General features: G+C 41.3%; 1 protein-coding gene across 2 annotated transcripts in view; it reads left to right on the top strand.

The window, feature by feature from the left end:
• Window positions 1-19,268, top strand: part of DHX29 (DExH-box helicase 29) — a 250,263-nt gene that overhangs the window by 18,207 nt on the left and 212,788 nt on the right. For both annotated transcript variants that reach the window (XM_030193127.1, XM_030193126.1), the window contains exons 5-6: window positions 4,970-5,106; window positions 18,957-19,082. In XM_030193127.1, the coding sequence (XP_030048987.1) occupies window positions 4,970-5,106; window positions 18,957-19,082 (263 nt within the window). The remainder of the gene's footprint in view (window positions 1-4,969; window positions 5,107-18,956; window positions 19,083-19,268) is intronic.

The following is a 19,268-nucleotide window of genomic DNA, read 5'->3' as shown; positions in this document are numbered from 1 at the left end:
GTTATAATTAAAGGGTAACACATGGAGGAACCTTTTTGGATTTTAATAGTGAATGTATGTATAATTAGTGGGGGAATTGTAGTACACTTTTTTATATTGTGTGTTGTTGTTTTAATAAATTTTCAATTTGTTTATTTCTTAAGTTTTGAAAACATTTTCCTAAGCTTTCTATATATTTTTGTTTAGAATATTGTATGAGAAAGTTATAGTATTGTTTTGATTCCTAGGTTTGTAATTTTTGTTATATTTTGAAGATCATATTAAAGCAACAGAATTGCAGGACTTTCAGGGTAAGGAAGAAACACTGTGGGTTAATCTGGAAATAAGGAATGTAAAATCTATTTACATTGGTGTGATGTGCAGATCACCTTCACACTCAGAAGATATAGACGGATTTTATCAAAGACATTCACAAGATAGATATGAAAGGGGAAATGATACTAACAGGTGATTCAATATGTAGGATGTTGATTGGGGTGTCCCTGTTGCAGGGTTGTCTAGAAGTAAAGAGATCTTTGATTCTCTACAAGGAGAACTGTTCCAGCAGATGATTATGGAACCCATGTGAGATGAGTCAGTACTGGACCTAGTACCTCTGAATAGAGAGAGTGTTTCTGATGCTATAGCGGGTGATCATTTGGTATCTATGATCACATGATGGTGTTCAATATGGTACAGGTGGAGAGGGTTTATTCAAAAGTAAAGGTTCTAGACTTGAAAAGAACTAGCTTTGTCAAGATGAGGAAGTACCTCAAGGAGTTGTTAGCTGGGTGGGAACGGCTGGAGGAAGTAGAAAAATAAGGGGCAAAACTGAAACAAGCTATTTTAAAGGCAATAAATCTTTTTGTTAGGAAAATAAATAAAAGTAAGATGAAAAGAAGTCTGCTTTGGTTCTCAAAAGTTGTGGCTGAGAAAGTAAGGAAAAGAGGTTAGCCTTTATAAATTACAAAACAAAGGCAACAATATCTGGAAAAGCTAAGAAATGCTGATAAAGTAGTCAGGAAAGCAAAGATGCAAATGGAAAAAAATAGCCAATAAAATTAAATTGGAGGACAAGATATTTTTTTAGATACGTACGTGATAGGAAGTGGCTTTGTGAGGCTCAAGGGTGAAGGGGAGCAATACATAGAAACTAATAAGGATTAATCGGAATTGCTTAACAAATATTTCTGTTCTGTGTTCACAGTGGAAGGACCAGAAGTTAGGACAACAGAAAGCCAAAGCTACTAAGAGTAGATGTGTGGTAGACCTTGACTAACTTTCAGAAGACTGCTCATGAGGAGCTAGCTAAACCAAAGCAATGGGGTCGGATAGGATACATCCAAGGGTACTGAAAAACTCTGAGAAAACTCTGAGAGGTTCTGGTGGCTCCACGGTCGGACCTTTTCAGTGCTTCTTTAGAGTCGGGGAGTGGTCTGGAGGAACTGGAGAAGGGCAGATGTGGTTCCTCTCACCAAAGTAGGAGGGGGTTGGGAACTACAGGCCTGTTTAGTTCCGACTTCCATGGTGAGTAAATTAATGGAAACTCTCTTCTAAAACAGAGGATAATGAGGTTTCTGGAGTCAAATGGATTACAGGACCCGAACCAGCATGGTTTTACTAGAGGCACTGATTAATTTCTTTGACTGGGTGACCAAGTAGGTTTAGGAAGAGTGCTAAAATACAAGTACACCATATATAGCGAAGCTTTTGGTACAGTTCTGCATAGTCGATGGAAAATGGGACTTGATATACTGCCTTTCTGAGGTTTTTGCAACTACATTCAAAGCGGTTTACATATATTCAGGTACTTATTTTGTACCAGGGGCAGTGGAGGGTTAAGTGTCTTGCCCAGAGTCACAAGGAGCTGCAGTGGGAATCGAACTCAGTTCCCCAGGATCAAAGTCCACTGCACTAACCACTAGGCTACTCCTCCACTCCATAAAAATAAACTAGTGTCCTTGGTTAGGGCTCTAAAGTGAGTGACTGCATTAGAAACTGGTTAAGTGGAAGGAGACAGAATGGTGGTAAATATTGAGTTCACTCTGATGAAAGGATGTTGCCAGTGATGTGCTGCAGGGATTGTTCCCAGATTTGACTCTTTTTAACATCTTTGTGAGTGATACTACAGAAAGGGTGTCTGGTAAGGTTTGCCTCTTTGCGGATGATACCAAACTCTGTAATAGAGTAGACACCTCTGATAGTGTGGATAGCATGTGGAGGGATCTAGCAAAGCTTGAAGAGTGATACAGAAAGTAGCAACTAAGATTTAATGCTAAAAAAATCAGGGTCATGCATTTGGGCTGCAAAAACCCAAGGGATCGGTTCAGCATAGGGGGTGAAATACTTCTGCATACAAACGAAGAGTGGATTGTGGGATTGATTATACCTAGCAATCTTAAGGTGGCCTAACAGGTAGGAAATCAATGGCAAGAGCCAGAAGTATGCTTTTGGTGCATAGGGAGAGGAATGGCTAGCAGGAAAAAGGAGGTGGTAGTGTCTCTGTTTAAGTTTCTGGTGAGGCCCCATTTAGAGTTCTGTGTATGGTTCTGGATACCGCCAATATAAACAATATAGAGTCACTCCAGAGGGCAACTACTAAAATAATCAGTAGTCTCCATCATAAAGCATATGTGGACAAACTTATAGACCTCAATATGTATACTTTGGAAGAAAGATGAAAGAGAGGAAATATGATAAATATCTCCGTGACATGAATACACAGGAGGCAAATCTCTTTCAACTGATGAATTTAAACAGGAGCTAGACACTTAGGAGTAATCAAAGAAATACTTCTTTATGGAAAAGGTGGTGGATGTGTGGAATGACCTTCTGGTAGAGGTAGTGGAGATGAGGATTGTATCTGAATCAAGAAAGTGTTGGATAAAAGTGAGGTCTCTTAGGGAGAGGAAGAGATAGTAAGTGGTATGGATGGGCTGTATGGCCTTTATCTGCCATCATTTTCTATGTTTCTATGTTATATTTTCCTTATCAGGATTTAGATTAGAATCTAATGAGTTTTGAGTATAAATTCTGGTAAAATACAGGACCGTCCTAGGGTTTTACAAGCTTTCCACAGCACTGTAGATGTTGAAGAGCAGAAGGCAGTCCTTTTATAGAACTTTATTCAATTAGATTAAATGAGTAGTAAAGAAAGATTTGGAGAGACTTGACTAAAATACAAAAAGGAAAAGAAGTTTACATAGAAATAAATGTTAGCTATTGTGGGAGGTAGTAAGTGTGGTTTAACAGAAAGGGTTATCGAATCATGAAATGCTCTCCTGGTGTGAGTGATAGCAGATAAAACAGGAACTGACCATCTGGCCTTTCGGAAATCACTAAAAATCCATCTGTTCAGGCAAGCCTACCCAAACGATCCATATTAATTCCCACAAACCCATCTATTCATCACATATCCAGGAGACAATGACAACGACCTAGACTACATCTCCCGCCTCATTTTCCCCTGCTTATCCCCTGTTCTATCCCCTTTTGCCTCATCAACCCCTCCCCCAATGCTCACCTACCCTTACTCATACCTCTCCTACTCCCTTCACTGTTGCCCATTCCCCTCCGCCTCATCTACCCTCCAATTGCTCACTTACCCTTGCTCATACTTCTCCTACTCCCCTCATCCCTGCATTTCTACATTCCTATTTCTTTTATTACTCCGATAATACTCAACTTATTTCTCTTCACCAATACTTTGTAATCCCAATTACTATGTAAGCTGCATTGAACCTGCTTTGAGTGGGAAAGCGCGGGGTACAAATGTAATAAATAAATAAATACAGAGAAATGGTAGTTTTTAAAAGTGGATAAAGTAGAAAGCATGACCAAGCAGCATGCATTTAAGTGTCTGCATTTGCAGCTAACAGGAAAAATAACTATTCTCAATATTACAGAACAGAAAGAAGAGAATATGACTTGTCATAATTCACTTGAGTCAGAGGTCCTGTGACCTGATATAAACCACTGTATAGTACAGAAGGAAATGAAGAAATTATGGAGGGTCTTTGGTATCGGGCAAGTTCCGTAGCCTTTAAAAAAAAAATTGTTATTGTCCATTTATGTCCGGGGCCCTTAGTCTCCTGTGGTGCTGCTGTTAGAGGCATAAAGTCTTGTCCTTGCCAGTGTTGGCTGGTCCCCTGGGGTTTTGCTGTGGGTGACTGGGAGTGGGGTTTGCAAGCTGAGCCAGGGAGATAGGGATTAAATTGGGGATGACATCTTTAATTGTTATGATTGGAAAAATCTGATTAATACATTGTATTGTTAGCCTGTTGAAATGAGTTCCACGGGTTAAATTTGCATTGAATGAAGAATTTGTTCCTTTTGTTTCTTAAACTGGACACCTAGTTTTGTTTCTTGAAGCTGTATGGGTGGTGCTGCATCTGAGTTTGCTTGACTGAAGTTTTCAGCCATCTTGCTGTGGCTTTCTTCATCAACAAACTCAAATGCATCACCACCTGGTCAGCTTCAAGAATCATATTACCAGCCCCAAAAGCTTAACAGAGCACCTGCTAGTCCTGTTTCATTCTCCCTGATCCTTGTATTAGATACAGTAAAAAAACAGCTCAGTGTCCGCTTAGTCTATACTTACCCTGATTTTGTGAATGTATTTCTTAACTCGTCTCACTCTCCCAGGCTGAAATGTTCTAATTTTTTTTTTAGTCTCTCCTCTATGTATTGCACTTTTTGTACTATTTTGTTCATTTTAGGAATAGCTTAACTAAGGGCTATGTTCAAGATGTGGACACACTAAAAACAGAAACATCATTATACAAATTCAATTTTCATACCCGTTTAAAAATAAGTCCTACTAGTTTCTTAGCCTTTTTTAAGCATAATTTTCCTCTTATCCTTAAGTAATTAATAATTAATTATTGTTTAGATCTAATTAAAATATGTAGCCTGCAAAACAAACTATCATATATCTTTAGAGAGAGGTATAATGATTTCATGCTTTAGTGTTCTTGTTGTTTTTAAATAGATGCCTTGCCTGATGGATTCAGCCAGAAGTTTGAGGAAGAAGAGCAAAAGAGCAGAGCAAAATTCACCCCACTGCCAGTACAAACCATAACACCACAGATCTCCAGAACCAAGAAGGAGGACAGCCTCAGTACACAGGTATCGCCAGAATTACACCATGTAGATTACTCAACCTGCCGATTTTGTTGTGCATAGCACTACAGAATTTTTTTTATTGCCTCCTGATTTCATACAGATAGTAAGGTTCTTATGAGGCTATATAACCTGTATGTATGTGCATTAAATTAGCAGATTTCTGAGGAGAACCTGCTAATTTTAACTTGCATATTAAATTTGACTTTAAGGGTGGCATGCTGGCTCTGTGACAGCACTGTGCAGTGCCATGCAGAGGACTTGAGGTTTGATTCCTCAGCCAAGCCACTGTTCTCCAGGCTGGTTGGTACTGGGGATGATGGAGCTGCTTGCAGAATAGCAGTCAGTCATACCATACCTGTAATGCATAGTTTGCTTGATTCCTGACAGACCTTCAGCTTTGTTGGAGAATTTACAGTGCTGGGCCAGTGATTAGAAAGGCATGGCCTTTCTCAGTACAGGGATCAGGATCTGATGTGAGCATTCAGCCTGCAAGTGGCAATATTAGTTTGTCCTGGTTTTCCAAATCTTTAACAAGATTGTAGAAGGGTGGGCATTGTGCACACTTGCCTTCCTCCCCTTGCAGCATGTTCCACCTTCACAATGCCAGCATAAAAAAGGAATGTTCAGTCTTCTTAATGGACAATAACTAAAGGATTGCACATTGACTGATGTAGCTTGAACACCTTTCAAAGACTAGGTAAATTTAAAAACTGTAATAATCAGTTGACTGGCTGCTCTTTGTCAGTTCTGACTGTGTCGGGTCCTTTGTCGGATAGCCTGCAGCACTTCCAAGAACTTTTTGAGAAGTTACAGTTGATGAATCATCCCTGGGACAGTGAGACTAGTGGCATTTTACACTTTGGAGGGTTTGCTGCTGCAGTATTCCTGTAGTTACTAGCTATTTTGTTGTTGATCTTTTGCTTTGTTGATTATTTACTTGAAACCAGCAATGAAAGCAGCAAATTATTGTTAAGCTAAGAGGGTTTTTTTATGCTTCATAGCTTCTTTTTTTTTTTCTCCACAGCAGGACTATTTGAAGGTTGCCTATGGCTATTTTGTCTGTAATCCCTCGTTAGGAACTTTGGGTTCATTGTGGGGGTGTTTTAGCAATGAGGCACCTTCATAGTGATCTGAAGTTCATATTTTATAGTCATTTCCTCCTTTAGTTTCAGGTTGTTATAAGCAGGTCTTTTTTTTAGTTTTGGTTCAAAAATTATTATACCAGCTAAGGGATCCAACTCATTACAGCCATAGTCCAAAACTATTTTTGATATATCATGTCAGAGAAACTCGATCTACTGTTCATCACTGAAACCTGGATCCATAACCAAGAGGACCCAATCATCTTAAACCTTTGTCCTCCAGGATACAAAAATCACTCACTGGACCAGAAAAGAAAAAAGAGGACGGGGTATAGCGCTCGTATACGATCTCACCTCACTATCAAACCATTGCCGAATCATAACAACCCACCTCGAAATAGCTTCAATCAGAATCCACCACAATACTCTGCTCGACCACCTAAACTGTGTCCTGTTTTACAGACCTCCATGCAACTGGAATGAAAGCCAAACAGACTTCATGGACTTCGTCTCAAACACATGTGTATCTAACTCCAACATACTACTATTAGTAGACATTAACCTCCACCTAGAAGACCCAAACTCTACAAATGCACAAGACTGTAAAGATTTCCTTCACTTATGCGATCTAACATGGCTGAACATGCAAACAACCCACTCGAAGGGCCATACACTTGACCTCATCTCATACAAACTATCCACTGACCAGAACCTAACCATAACACAAACCAGATGGACAGAAATACCATGGACCGACCACTATAAATTAAACCTATCCCTAAAATGGCGGAAAAAAGGCTCTCCACACACGAGAACACACAACCCACATCATGAGAGACCCGGGTACTTTCTGGCAACAGATATACAATAACGACTGACAACACAAACGGACTCCATTCACTATCTTTCAGTTTGGGACAAAAGATGCAGATACATACTAGACACAATAGCATCCCTACAAACAAGAACCTCACACAGACACAGCTCGATACCATGGTTCAATGAAGAATGAAAAAAATTAAAAACACAATCAAGACTAGAGCACGCATGGAAAAAATAAAAGGCGACACACACTCAACACAATGGAAACATCAAAGGAAATACAAATATGCAATAAGACAGACCAAAAGATCATATTAGAAACCAAAATTGGGGCCAGACTACAACAACACGAAACTATACCATCTCGTGAATAAATTACTAGACACAACACCGGTCATCACAACCAACACCGACATCCCATCTGTAGACAATCTTGCTAAATATTCAATGAAAAAAATTATTAATCTATGGAAAACCCTACCTCTGGACAACACAGAAATAGAAAACTTCATAATGGGCTGGACCCCACCCCAGGCGAATACCCGCGGACCGATTATGGACAAACTTCGCTCTCCTCAGTGCCGACATAGTTACTCAGTTGATCAAAAAAATACTTCAAAAGCCATTGTCAATTGGACACTGCCCCAGCTACCTAATACAATCTGGCCCCACCAGCTTCATAACAGATCTCACATTCCACATCTAAATTTCATGCTTCAGCGGGGTATTTTCCCTAAGAAAAAGGCAACATCCTACTCACCCCAATCCAAAAGACACCAAGAAAAAAAACAAACAACATAAACTACCGCCCAGTAGAATTCATCCCATTAGTAGTCAACTCATGGAAGGACTGGTAACCAAACAACGACTACTAAACAAATCCACTTACTACATGAGTCACAATCAGGATTCCGACCACAACATAGCACCGAAACAGTACTACTCACTCTCCTATCCAAATTCAAACAGGAGATAGCTACAGGCAAAAGCATTCTCCTCCTTCAATTTGATATGTCCAGTGCGTTCGACATGGTTAACCATAATATCTTGCTAAGACTCCTAGACTATTTCGGAATTGGTGGTAACACTCTCAACTGGATTAAGGGCTTTCTAACCACCAGAACATACTAAGTGAAATCAACACCAACATATCGTCACCCTGGAAACCAGGACTGCGGAGTACCACAAGGATCACCACTATCACCGATCCTTTCAACCTTATGATGGCCCCACTAGCCAAAAGCCTTATCTACACATGGCCTTATCCATTCATTTACACTGATGAATCACACTATATACACCCCCTACAAACATGATTTAGCAGAAATCACCAATAAAATCAAGTTCAGTTTAAATATCATGAACTCATAGGCAAAACGCATTCCAACTAAAACTCAACACAGAAAAAAACACACTGTCTCATCATCTCATCCCAATACAACACATACAAACCCACAAACATTAACACCCCAGGATACACCCTCCCTATTTCAGACAGCCTGAAAATTCTCGGAGTAACAATCGACCGAAACTTCCACCTAGAGTCCCAAGCTAAACTCACCATAAAGAAAATGTTTCTCTCAATGTGGAAACTAAAACGTGTGAAACCATTCTTCCCGAGGAAAATATTTCGCAACCTTGTACAATCAATGGTACTAAGCCACGCAGACTATTGTAACGGAATCTATGCGGGATGCAAAGAACAAATCATAAGAAACTTCAAAACCGGCCAAACACAGCAGCATGGCTTATATACGGAAAAACACGTTTTGACAGCACCAAACCACTCCAAGTAAAACTGCATTGGCTTCCAATTAAGGAACGTATTGCATTCAAAATCTGCACGACAGTTCACAAAATCATCTACGGCGAGGCACCGGGATACATGACAGACCTCATCGACCTACCACCCAGAAACACCATAAAATCAGCACGATCATACCTAAACCTCCATTACCCAAGCAGCAAAGGACTCAAATACAAATCTACCTATGCTTCCAGCTTTTCCTACCTAAGCGCACAATTGTGGAACGCACTACCAAAAGTAATAAAAACACTCGACCAACATGAATTTCCCCGGAAAACACTAAAAACAGAACTGTTCAAAGGGCATACCCCACCAACCCAACATAAAAAACCTGGACATCTGCGACACAACTTAACCAAATAGGACATATCCTAACTCTTCCTTTCCCTCTCTAAGTTCTCCCCAATTGTCTTTACCATACATGTATCTCACTCTACCATAATATCATAAGTACATAAGTAATGCCACACTGGGAAAAGACCAAAGGTCCATCGAGCCTAGCATCCTGTCCACGACAGCGACCAATCCAGGCCAAGGGCACCTGGCGAGCTTCCCAAACTTACAAACATTCTATACATGTTATTCCTGGGAATTGTGGATTTTTTCCCAAGTCCATTTAGTAGTGGTTTATGGACTTGTCCTTTAGGAAACCGTCTAACCCCTTTTAAAAACTCTACTAAGCTAACTGCCTTCACCACGTTCTCCGGCAACGAATTCCAGAGTTTAATTACGCGTTGGGTGAAAAAAGATTTTCTCCGATTTGTTTTAAATTACTACACTGTAGTGTCCATCGCATGCCCCCTAGTCCTAGTATTTTTGGAGGAGTGGCCTAGTGGTTAGGGTGGTGGACTTTGGTCCTGGGGAACTGAGGAACTGAGTTCAATTCGCGGCACAGGCAGCTCCTTGTGACTCTGGGCAAGTCACTTAACCCTCCATTGCCCACCGCATTGAGCCTGCCATGAGTGGGAAAGCGCGGGGTACAAATGTAACAAAAATAAAAAATAAATAAAAAGCGTGAACAGTCGCTTCACATCCACTCAATATTTTATATACCTCTATCATGTCTCCCCTCAGCTGTCTCTTCTCCAAGCTGAAAAGCCCTAGCCTCCTTAGTCTTTCTTCATAGGGAAGTCGTCCCATCCCCGCTATCATTTTAGTCGCCCTTCGCTGCACCTTTTCCAGTTCTACTATATCTTTCTTGAGATGCGGCGACCAGAATTGAACACAGTACTCAAGGTGCGGTCGCACCATGGAGCGATACAACGGCATTATAACATCCTCACACTTGTTTCCATACCTTTCCTAATAATACCCAACATTTTATTTGCTTTCCTAGCCGCAGCAGCACACTGAGCAGAAGGTTTCAGTGTATTATCGACGACGACACCCAGATCCCTTTCTTGGTCCGTAACGCCTAACGTGGAACCTTGCATGACGTAGCTATAATTCGGGTTCTTTTTTCCCACATGCATCACCTTGCACTTGCTCACATTAAACGTCATCTGCCATTTAGCCGCCCAGTCTCCCAGTCTCGTAAGGTCATTCTGTAATTTTTCACAATCCTGTCGCGAGTTAACAACTTTGAATAACTTTGTGTCATCAGCAAATTTAATTACCTCACTAGTTACTCCCATCTCTAAATCATTTATAAATATGTTAAAAAGCAGCGGTCCTAGCACAGACCCCTGAGGAACCCCACTAACTACCCTTTTCCATTGTGAATACTGCCCATTTAACCCCACTCTCTGTTTCCTATACTTCAACCAGTTTTTAATCCACAATAGGACATTTCCTCCTATCCCATGACCCTCCAAATTCCTCTGTAGCCTTTCATGAGGTACCTTGTCAAACGCCTTTTGAAAATCCAGATACACAATATCAACTGGCTCCCCTTTGTCCACGTGTTTGTTTACTCCTTCAAAGAATTGAAGTAAATTGGTCAGGCAAGATTTCCCCACACAAAAACCGTGCTGACTTGGTCTCAGTAATCCATGTTCTTGGATGTGCTCTGTAATTTTGTTTTTGATAATAGCCTCTACCATTTTCCCCGGCACCGACGTCAGACTCACCGGTCTATAATTTCTCGGATCTCCCCTGGAACCTTTTTTAAAAATGGGCGTTACATTGGCCACCCGCCAATCTTCCGGTACCACACTCGATTTAAGGATAAATTGCATATCACTAACAGAAGCTCCGCAAGCTCATTTTTCAGTTCTGTCAGTACTCTAGGATGAATACCATCCGGTCCAGGAGATTTGCTACTCATCAGTTTGAACTGCCCCATTATGTCCTCCAGGTCTACCGTGAAGTCGGTAAATTTCTCCTTGATATTAATCGCAACTTGTATTTGTTCATACCGAAATCGGTTAACGCCGATTATGGTATCATGTAAGCCACATTGAGCCTGCAAGGAGGTGGGAAAATGTGGGATACAAATGCAACAAATAAATAAAAATATATATAATCTTGTATGGGTTTTTCTCCTATAATTTTATCTCCTATAATGATGAATGACAATTGCAATTTATCTGAATTAACAAGGGTAGAAACTGTTCCTTCCAGTAATGCATGCTTCTGACCTGGCAGATGGTTTCGCCAATAAAGTTTTTTCAAGGAGGAGTGGAGGATGGCCTAGTGGTTAGAGTACTGGTCTTGAAATCCTTGTGATCATGGGCAAGTCACTTAACCCTTCATTGCCTCAGGTACAAACTTAGATAGTGAACTCTCTTGGGACAGAGAAATAGCCAGTATACCTGAATGTAACTCACCTTGAGCTACTACTGAAAAAGGTGTGAGCAAAATCCAAATAAGTAAATAAATGTTGGCCAACCGTTTCTCTAATAAGGCTTTTTTAAGGAGTCGTTGTACTACCTCTGCTTACACTTCTTTTCAAGCTGGCTGTCAGATGTGTAGGCAGATGATGACTCCAAAGGTAGTATGGTGGCTCTTTAAAATGTCTTATTGATGAAATTGTTGGCCAAGCTGCTTTTTGAAAGCTTTATTGGTGAAACCACTGCCCAAGTCAGAACAGCACACATTACTGGAAGGAACAATTTCTACTCTAGGTGATTGAGATAAATTGCAATCCTCATTCACCATTGCAGGAGATAATCTTGTATGGGTTGATGAAGAAATTTTATGTACATCAAGAAAACAACAACAAAAAGATATGATTTGTTTTGGACAGAGGCTGTGATGAAACATCTACCATGATGAGTTGGCTCCCTTGGTTGGGTATATACATAAGTGGTGTAATGATTTTTGAGCCATATAGATATATTCTGTACACACAGTGAGAACGATCATTTGCATAAATATTATCCACACGTTTTGGGGGGAGATTGCTTTAAGTTTTCTATGTGGACACAAAGAGTGACATTTTAGGTAAGTAGTCCAAGTCCAAATTGGGATATTTTGCCCATTACATCCAACCCCACCCCCCCCCCCCCCCCCCCCCCCCCCCCCCCCCCCCCCGCCAATCTTAGAACCATTTTGAACAGGAAAAATGTCTGAGTTTCACTTTCAAAGATGGGCATGTTTGCACAGAAGGAGTCTAAAATGTCCAACTTTTGAACACCAAACAAACAGGCACAAAAAAGACTGGCATGATTTGTACCAAAATGGCCACAGACATCCCTACAGAGCAGAGGGCCAGCCTAGTGGTCAGTGTACTGGACTTTAACAATTGGCACTCGGATACAAATCCCACCTTAACTTTTATTATGTATTGTGAGCCCTCCAGGCCTAGAAGAAAACCTGGTGTACCTAACTGTACCAAAACAAAATACTGTGCTTATAGACTTTAAGTGCTTTAAAAATGAAATAAGGAGGAAAGACCTCAAAAGCCCATAGTGTTCAGTGACCATGCACAGACAGTTAAGCACTAAAAGGGCAGTTGTTTCATCATAGGTCAGAAAAACCTCCTTTTTATTTATTTATTTTTATAACTGCACTTTCTTCAATTGTGTATTTAAAAACAAAACATTATATAAACATTAATATCTCTTTCCAGACTTCTAGATATAAACAGCATGAAAGGTACTTGGCTTATTTTCCTCAATTGTGTATTTGAAAGCAAAACATTATTTAAACATTAATATCTCTTTCCAGACTTGTAGATTGATACAGCACGAAGGCACTTAGCTTAATTAAGCTAAGTGTGTGTCGTGCTGTTTCTATCTAGAAGTCTGGAAAGAGATATTAATGTTTATATAATGTTTTGTTTCAGATACCGATTGAGGAAAACACAATTATAAAAGTAAACAAAAGGAGGTTTTTGTAACCTATCATGAATCAACTGCCCTTTTGGTGCTTAACTGTCTGTGTATGGTCACTGTGCACTATGGGCTTTTGAGGTCTTCTCCTTATTTCATTTTTTAAGCACTTAAAGTCTATTAGCACAGTATTTTGTTTTGAAGCAATTCTTTTGGTTCTGTAATACAGTTCTTTTTTGAAGTATTTTACTGTACACCACTACTGTAGCCTTCAAGCCTACAGGTGTCTCCTATTATGTAGGTACAGTAGGTATTTTGTTGTATTTGGAGGGCTCAATTTTCCACCAAAAAGAACTAGTTAGATTGGGATTTGGATTTGGGTCCCCTTGTGTACAGTGCACTGCACCAGCCACTAGGCTACTCCTTTGAGCTGCTTGCTGCTCTGTTTGGTATTCTCATAATACCTGATACTGTCATAGTACCTGGTATCCCCTTTCAGTTTCAGTTCTTAGGAGGGGTGGGAGGGGGTTAACATCCACTGGGACATAAAGGAGGGGTCAGCTGGTCATTCAGAGCATGTTTTTGTAACTTGAATGTGATTGAAACAGGTCTAGATAAAAACGTACTACTTTTTAGACTTGGTCGTTTCTTCCCATTCCATTATCTCTGAAATATGTCCTAATTTGGGGTCCATTCTTCTCCTGCTGAAAACACGCACCCTTGCTATTTGAATGAACTCGGTGTAAAATGTCCAAATTCTGCTTTTTCGAAAATTGTGATATGGATGTTTTGGCCCTTTTGAGACATCACTGTGCTTCAAAAATGAGCACCAAAGCATCATTTAGACACAATACTAATCTTCCTCTTCTATCCAACATTGAACCTCCAGTGCTGCATCGCAGGTTGTGATGGTGAGGCTTATTCAGAACCAGTAGTGTTCTCTCTAAGGAGTGACCTGCTGTGTGCAATTTTGTTTTCGAGTGAGTGCCGAAAATAGCCCAACAGCCAAAAAAGTGGGGGGGGGGGGGGGGGGGGGGGGGGGGGGGGGGGGGGGGGGGGGAGGGGGTGTTTTATCCCAAGCTAACTGCAGATTGGGGGGGGTCCCCTCGAGCTATCTATGGAACAACTATAGTGTTAATTATTTTGTAAAAATGTATTTCAAATCATCTGGCTGCATGGAATGGGGAGAGTGCATAAAGAGGAAAGAGGGATCTAGCTACAGTTGAGGATAAGGGGAGAGTGCATAAAGGAAAAAGATGGCTCCAGAGACAGCGAGAGTACGGGGAGAGTGGAAAAGAGGAACCTAAAAGGGAGGTATACATAACATAGTAACATAGTAGATGATGGCAGAAAAATACCTGCACGGTCCATCAATTCTGCCCAACAAGATAAACTCATATGTGCTACTTTTTGTGTATACCCTACCTTGATTTGTACCAGAGAAAAGGTTTCAGAGCTAGGCAGACAGAGTGGATGAGGGAAAAAGAGTGAGGCAGAGACAGGCAGGGAGTAGTGAAGGAGAGGGACTCAGAAACTGTCAGAGAGATGTACAGTTTAAGTGCAGGTCTGGCCAACACCTGTGCCTCTTCTCCCTTCATCCCTCTATCTGTCGTGTCACCAGCACAAAAACTCCCAAGTTCCATTTATGACGACAGGAAGAAAGCTTTCTTCTTTCCAACAGGAATGTGAAACTCACAGAACAGAGTTTGATCTGTAAGCAAAGGAAAAACTGCATGCTGCACTCAGGGCATGATTTGGAGTTTGGAGGAAACTTCTGAAGTGTTATCAAATTGAACAAAACAAACTGTCCTAGGCTGGAGAAAGAAGAGAAAAACAAGGGGACAAATGAATGAGAGGAAGGGAAGTTTGCAAAAAGAAAAACAAATGCATAATTGCCTGTCATTATGAAATATTAGCTAGGGATGCTTGTTCACAGAATGTTACTGTTAAGGATGCTGTCTTGTGTGCATCATAATATAAAAACAATTCCAACACACTCCTGGTTAAAGGAATGTATTTATAAGTCATCGACAGTTTGTTTTGTTTGTAAACATGCAACAAGAAATTGTTGAGTTTGCAATCTGCAGAATCCCAAGAGCTCTTTTGACCTGCTCTAGTCAGCATTATGAAAGAGGCTTGCAAAAATAAATTCATAGCTCCAAGGTAGAAAGGAGAGATCACAAAACAGAAGGGAAAATTAACAAAACAAAAGAAAGCGGGAGCCCCTGCAAAATTTGGTGGTGGAGTTAAAGAGCTGTAAGGGTGGCATAGGAGAGCAGGAATGGGAGGAGGGTGTGCAGCTGGCCTGGGTTGAAATTTCACTGCAGTTTCAGGAAACCATTGGCACTTCTCCTCCTCCCTAAAAAACGTTCAGAGTTGTCTTGAGAGCTCTGATGAATTTGTAGGGTAAAACAGGAGCGAACATTGACTGGAAGTGAGTGACGCTCCCAGTTTCTTTGAGCGACCACTCACATGTTCACCTTAGAGGGGAGCACTGTTCAGAACATATATGATCATTCTGACTGGGACCTATTCCACAGTGTCTCACAGCTGCCTGCATACCATCCTAACTTCCAATATCCACTATAGAGAAACATGGAATGATTTGGTATGGTGGCTGAGTGGCGAGAGGAATGGAATTTGGTGCTTGTGGTCAGTTCAATCCTTGTGGATGCCCCTACTGTTCGACAGCTAGGATTTAATCTCTCCTGTCGCCAATAGTCCTTCCTTGACCGCTTCGACAGGGTCACTGGGAAATGGTGAATAACGGACCTATGTGATTGTGGAGAAATACAGATAGTGTCTCATGTTGACTCCTGTCCACTGACCCAGCTGGATGGTGGCTTTGCAGCACGTCATAGAATTGATAAGGCTGATGCTGGCTGGCTGGCTGGCTGGCTGGCTACATGTGGCATTGTTTGCACAAGATGGTAATAATACTTAGTAGCTTGATATAGTGCCTGCAAATGCAGGGTCCTAGAAGAAGCCCCCTGATTGGTCAGAAAGAGTTGGGAGAGGATATAACATGGAGCATTGGTGTAGCCAAATCTCAGATTTGGGGTGGGCACAATGTTCTCTGTGCATCTCATCCTGAACCCCCCCCCCCCCTCCCACCACCACCACCACAGCTCAACTCAAAACATTAAAGACTTGAGAGTTGGCATGGATCTCCAAGTGCCACCAGCTGAAGACCCCCTCAGATGTGCCCAGAACTCTCTCCAGTGCAAAATCTTGAGCACACACCGAGGCGTCTGGCAGTCCAGAAAGCTGCTGCTGATTGTGGAGCTGCAGTGGGGAGAGTTCTGGCCACATTCAAGGAGGTCTTCAACTGACGGGGCTTGGGGACCCCTGCCAACTGCAGCAAGAGTGCACTGGGCTGCTGGGTGAGCCCTGCGCCACTGAAATGAAGCAAAAATCCCTGGGCAGTTGTAAATGAATGTTTATGGCACCACATCGCAGCCATGTTTTTTTTTTTTATTTGCATTTATAAACTTGTATTACATAAAAATAATACTTGAAAATACCACAAAATAGACCATTAGAAAAAACAATCAAAAATAGACCACATAATCCGGTAATAAGTCCACATTGTCTCAGCCATGGTTTAACTGAGCAGGAAGTATAAAGTAGCAGAAGGAAACTGCTCAATTAAAAAAAAATGACTCTGGCTTTGGCTTCCAATGTACTAGGATAATAATGTGCAGAACAAGGCCATACTAAAATGAATAGAAGAAAACCCCATGGTAGTGCTAGTTGCATACCTCAAGGTGGTAGTAAATTTTCTGATCCTACACACTTACAGTAAATGTTAATGGCTAATGAACTCATTACCATGGTATTTATCTATTTTGCATACATGGGTGCTCTAAAATTTAATGTGCTCACATTCTTTCTAGCATGGCTGAATTAGCCAGGTTTAACACATATTAGCCCCTTAGGCAGACCCTATAGGAGTGGAGGAGTGGCCTAGTGGTTAGAGCACCGGTCTTGCAATCCAGACATGGCCAGTTCAAATCCCACTGCTGCTCCTTGTGATCTTGGGCAAGTCACTTAACCCTCCATTGCCTCAGGTACAAATATCCAGAGTATCTGAATGTAACTCACCTTGAGCTACTACTGAAAAAGGTGTGAGCAAAATCTAAACTCATTGCCTTATTCTTTCCTCTCCCTTTAAGGTTATCAATAGAAATCAAACAAAATAAAACATGGAAAAGAAAATAAGATGATACCGTTTTTATTGGACATAACTTAATACATTTCTTGATTAGCTTTCGAAGGTTGCCCTTCTTCGTCGTTATTTTGTTTGATTTCTATTGATAACCTTAAGAGTGGACTAACACGGCTACCACACTCCTCTCCCTTTAACAAATTCAGACCCGCTACCTTAAACGCACCAGGCCTTACCCTGCCCATCTCCGAGAGTCTACGAATACTAGGAGTTATTGTGGACCGGAACTTAACACTGTTGGATCATACCACCAAGAAAATATTCTTCTCTCTCTGGAAACTAAAACGATTAAAGCCTTATTTCCCAAGAGGAGTATTTTGTAATTTAGTCCAATCACTAGTCTTAAGCCAAATCGATTACTGCAATGGCATATACGCAGGGTGCAGAGACCTACTTCTCAAAAAACTACAAACTGCCCAAAACACAGCAGCTCGACTTATCTTCGGAGCATCAAAGTTCAGCAGTTCCAGACCTCTTCATGAGAAATTACACTGGCTTCCTGTACAGGAGCGAATAACTTTTAAAATTTGCACCCTAGTCCATAAGATCCTCTACGGAGCAGCTCCAGCATATATGGATGCCCTTGTCAACTTACCACCAAGGAATACGCTTCGATCTTCTCATTCATACTTAAACCTCCATTACCCTGTGTGTTCTGGTCTCAAGTATAAAAACCACATATGCTTCCACCTTTTCCTATATCAGCACTCATTTGTGGAATAAATTACCTAAATCTGTAAAAATGGTTCAAGGTCATCTGACTTTCAGGAAGTCTCTCAAGACCTACTTATTTGGGCAAGCTTACCCTAAAGATCCCTTCCTGCCTCTGTGATTCCTGGACTCCAACTCCTCTAAGGATCTTGTGAACTTAACTACTTTCTCTTAACCCTGTACCTTTCCACCCCTCGTATCCAGTGGCGTAGCCATGGGTGGGCCAGGGCCCACCCTATTTGGACTCAGGCCCACCCAAAATTGTGGGACTCTTGCTATGGTTGGTAGAGATCCTCAAACCCTGCCAGCTGAAGATTTCCTCCTCGGGTAGCTGGTGCTCTTTCAAACGGCAACTGGCTTAACTTGCCTCGAGCTAACACCAGCACCAGCCCCTCTGCACATGCTTAGTTTGTTTTCATGCATGCAGAGCCTGCTGGCCATGGCATCAGCTCGAGGAAAGTGCTGCTGTTTGGAAGAGCGCTGACTGTCCGAGCAGGAGGAAATCTTCAGCTAGCGGGGTTTGTAGACCCCCTCCTGCTTAGGTATTTAATATTGTGGGCTTGCAGGTGGAGGGAGGGATGAAGAGAAGTCAGCAGAGCAGAGGAGGCCTAGGGACAGGGGGGGGGCATGAATTCTGTGCCCACCCACCATGTACTCAGGCCCACCCAAAATTGGCTGTCTGGCTGCGCCCCTGCTCGTATCGTAATTTCCTGTTTGTTAACTAAATGTTGTAAGCCACATTGAGCCTGCCAGTGGTAGGAAATTGTGGGGTATAAATGATATAAATAAATAAAATATAGCCATCTCTCAGGTATTCTCAATGCCTTTGTAGTTTCTTTGCTTTCCTAGATTTCCAAATATAACATTAATGAAATAAGGGTTTGGATATTCATGATACACTTTGCCCATCTAACAGTTACAATGATGTGCTTCTACTTGTGCAGTGCTGTTACTAGTGCTACTGTTAGCACTTTGTTTTCTTCCCTTAGAGCAATGCAGAAGGAGGCAAGGATGTGAGCATGAAGGAATGGATTTTGTGCTATGCTGAACAAGAAAGTGATGAGGAGGAAAAGCTGGAGACTACTAATACATCAGATGATGAAAAATTTGACCCGGTGAGTTAAGGGCAGAATTACTTATTCTGGCTTGGTAATGAAAGCAAACAGAACAAAAAGTCAGATTTATTTGTTATTTAACTGTTGTAATATGTAAGCAGCGATTACAATCCTAACAGCCTATTTCAACTGCTCTAAAGTGATGTCTGGATATGTGAGCATTTGCAAGAAATGCGGGCCGGTTGA

The sequence above is a fragment of the Microcaecilia unicolor genome, chromosome 2 (genome assembly GCF_901765095.1).
Source record: "Microcaecilia unicolor chromosome 2, aMicUni1.1, whole genome shotgun sequence".
Classification (NCBI taxonomy): Eukaryota; Metazoa; Chordata; class Amphibia; order Gymnophiona; family Siphonopidae; genus Microcaecilia; species Microcaecilia unicolor.
Note: the sequence above shows the minus strand (reverse complement) of the source record. Positions and strands in the feature narration are given on the sequence as shown.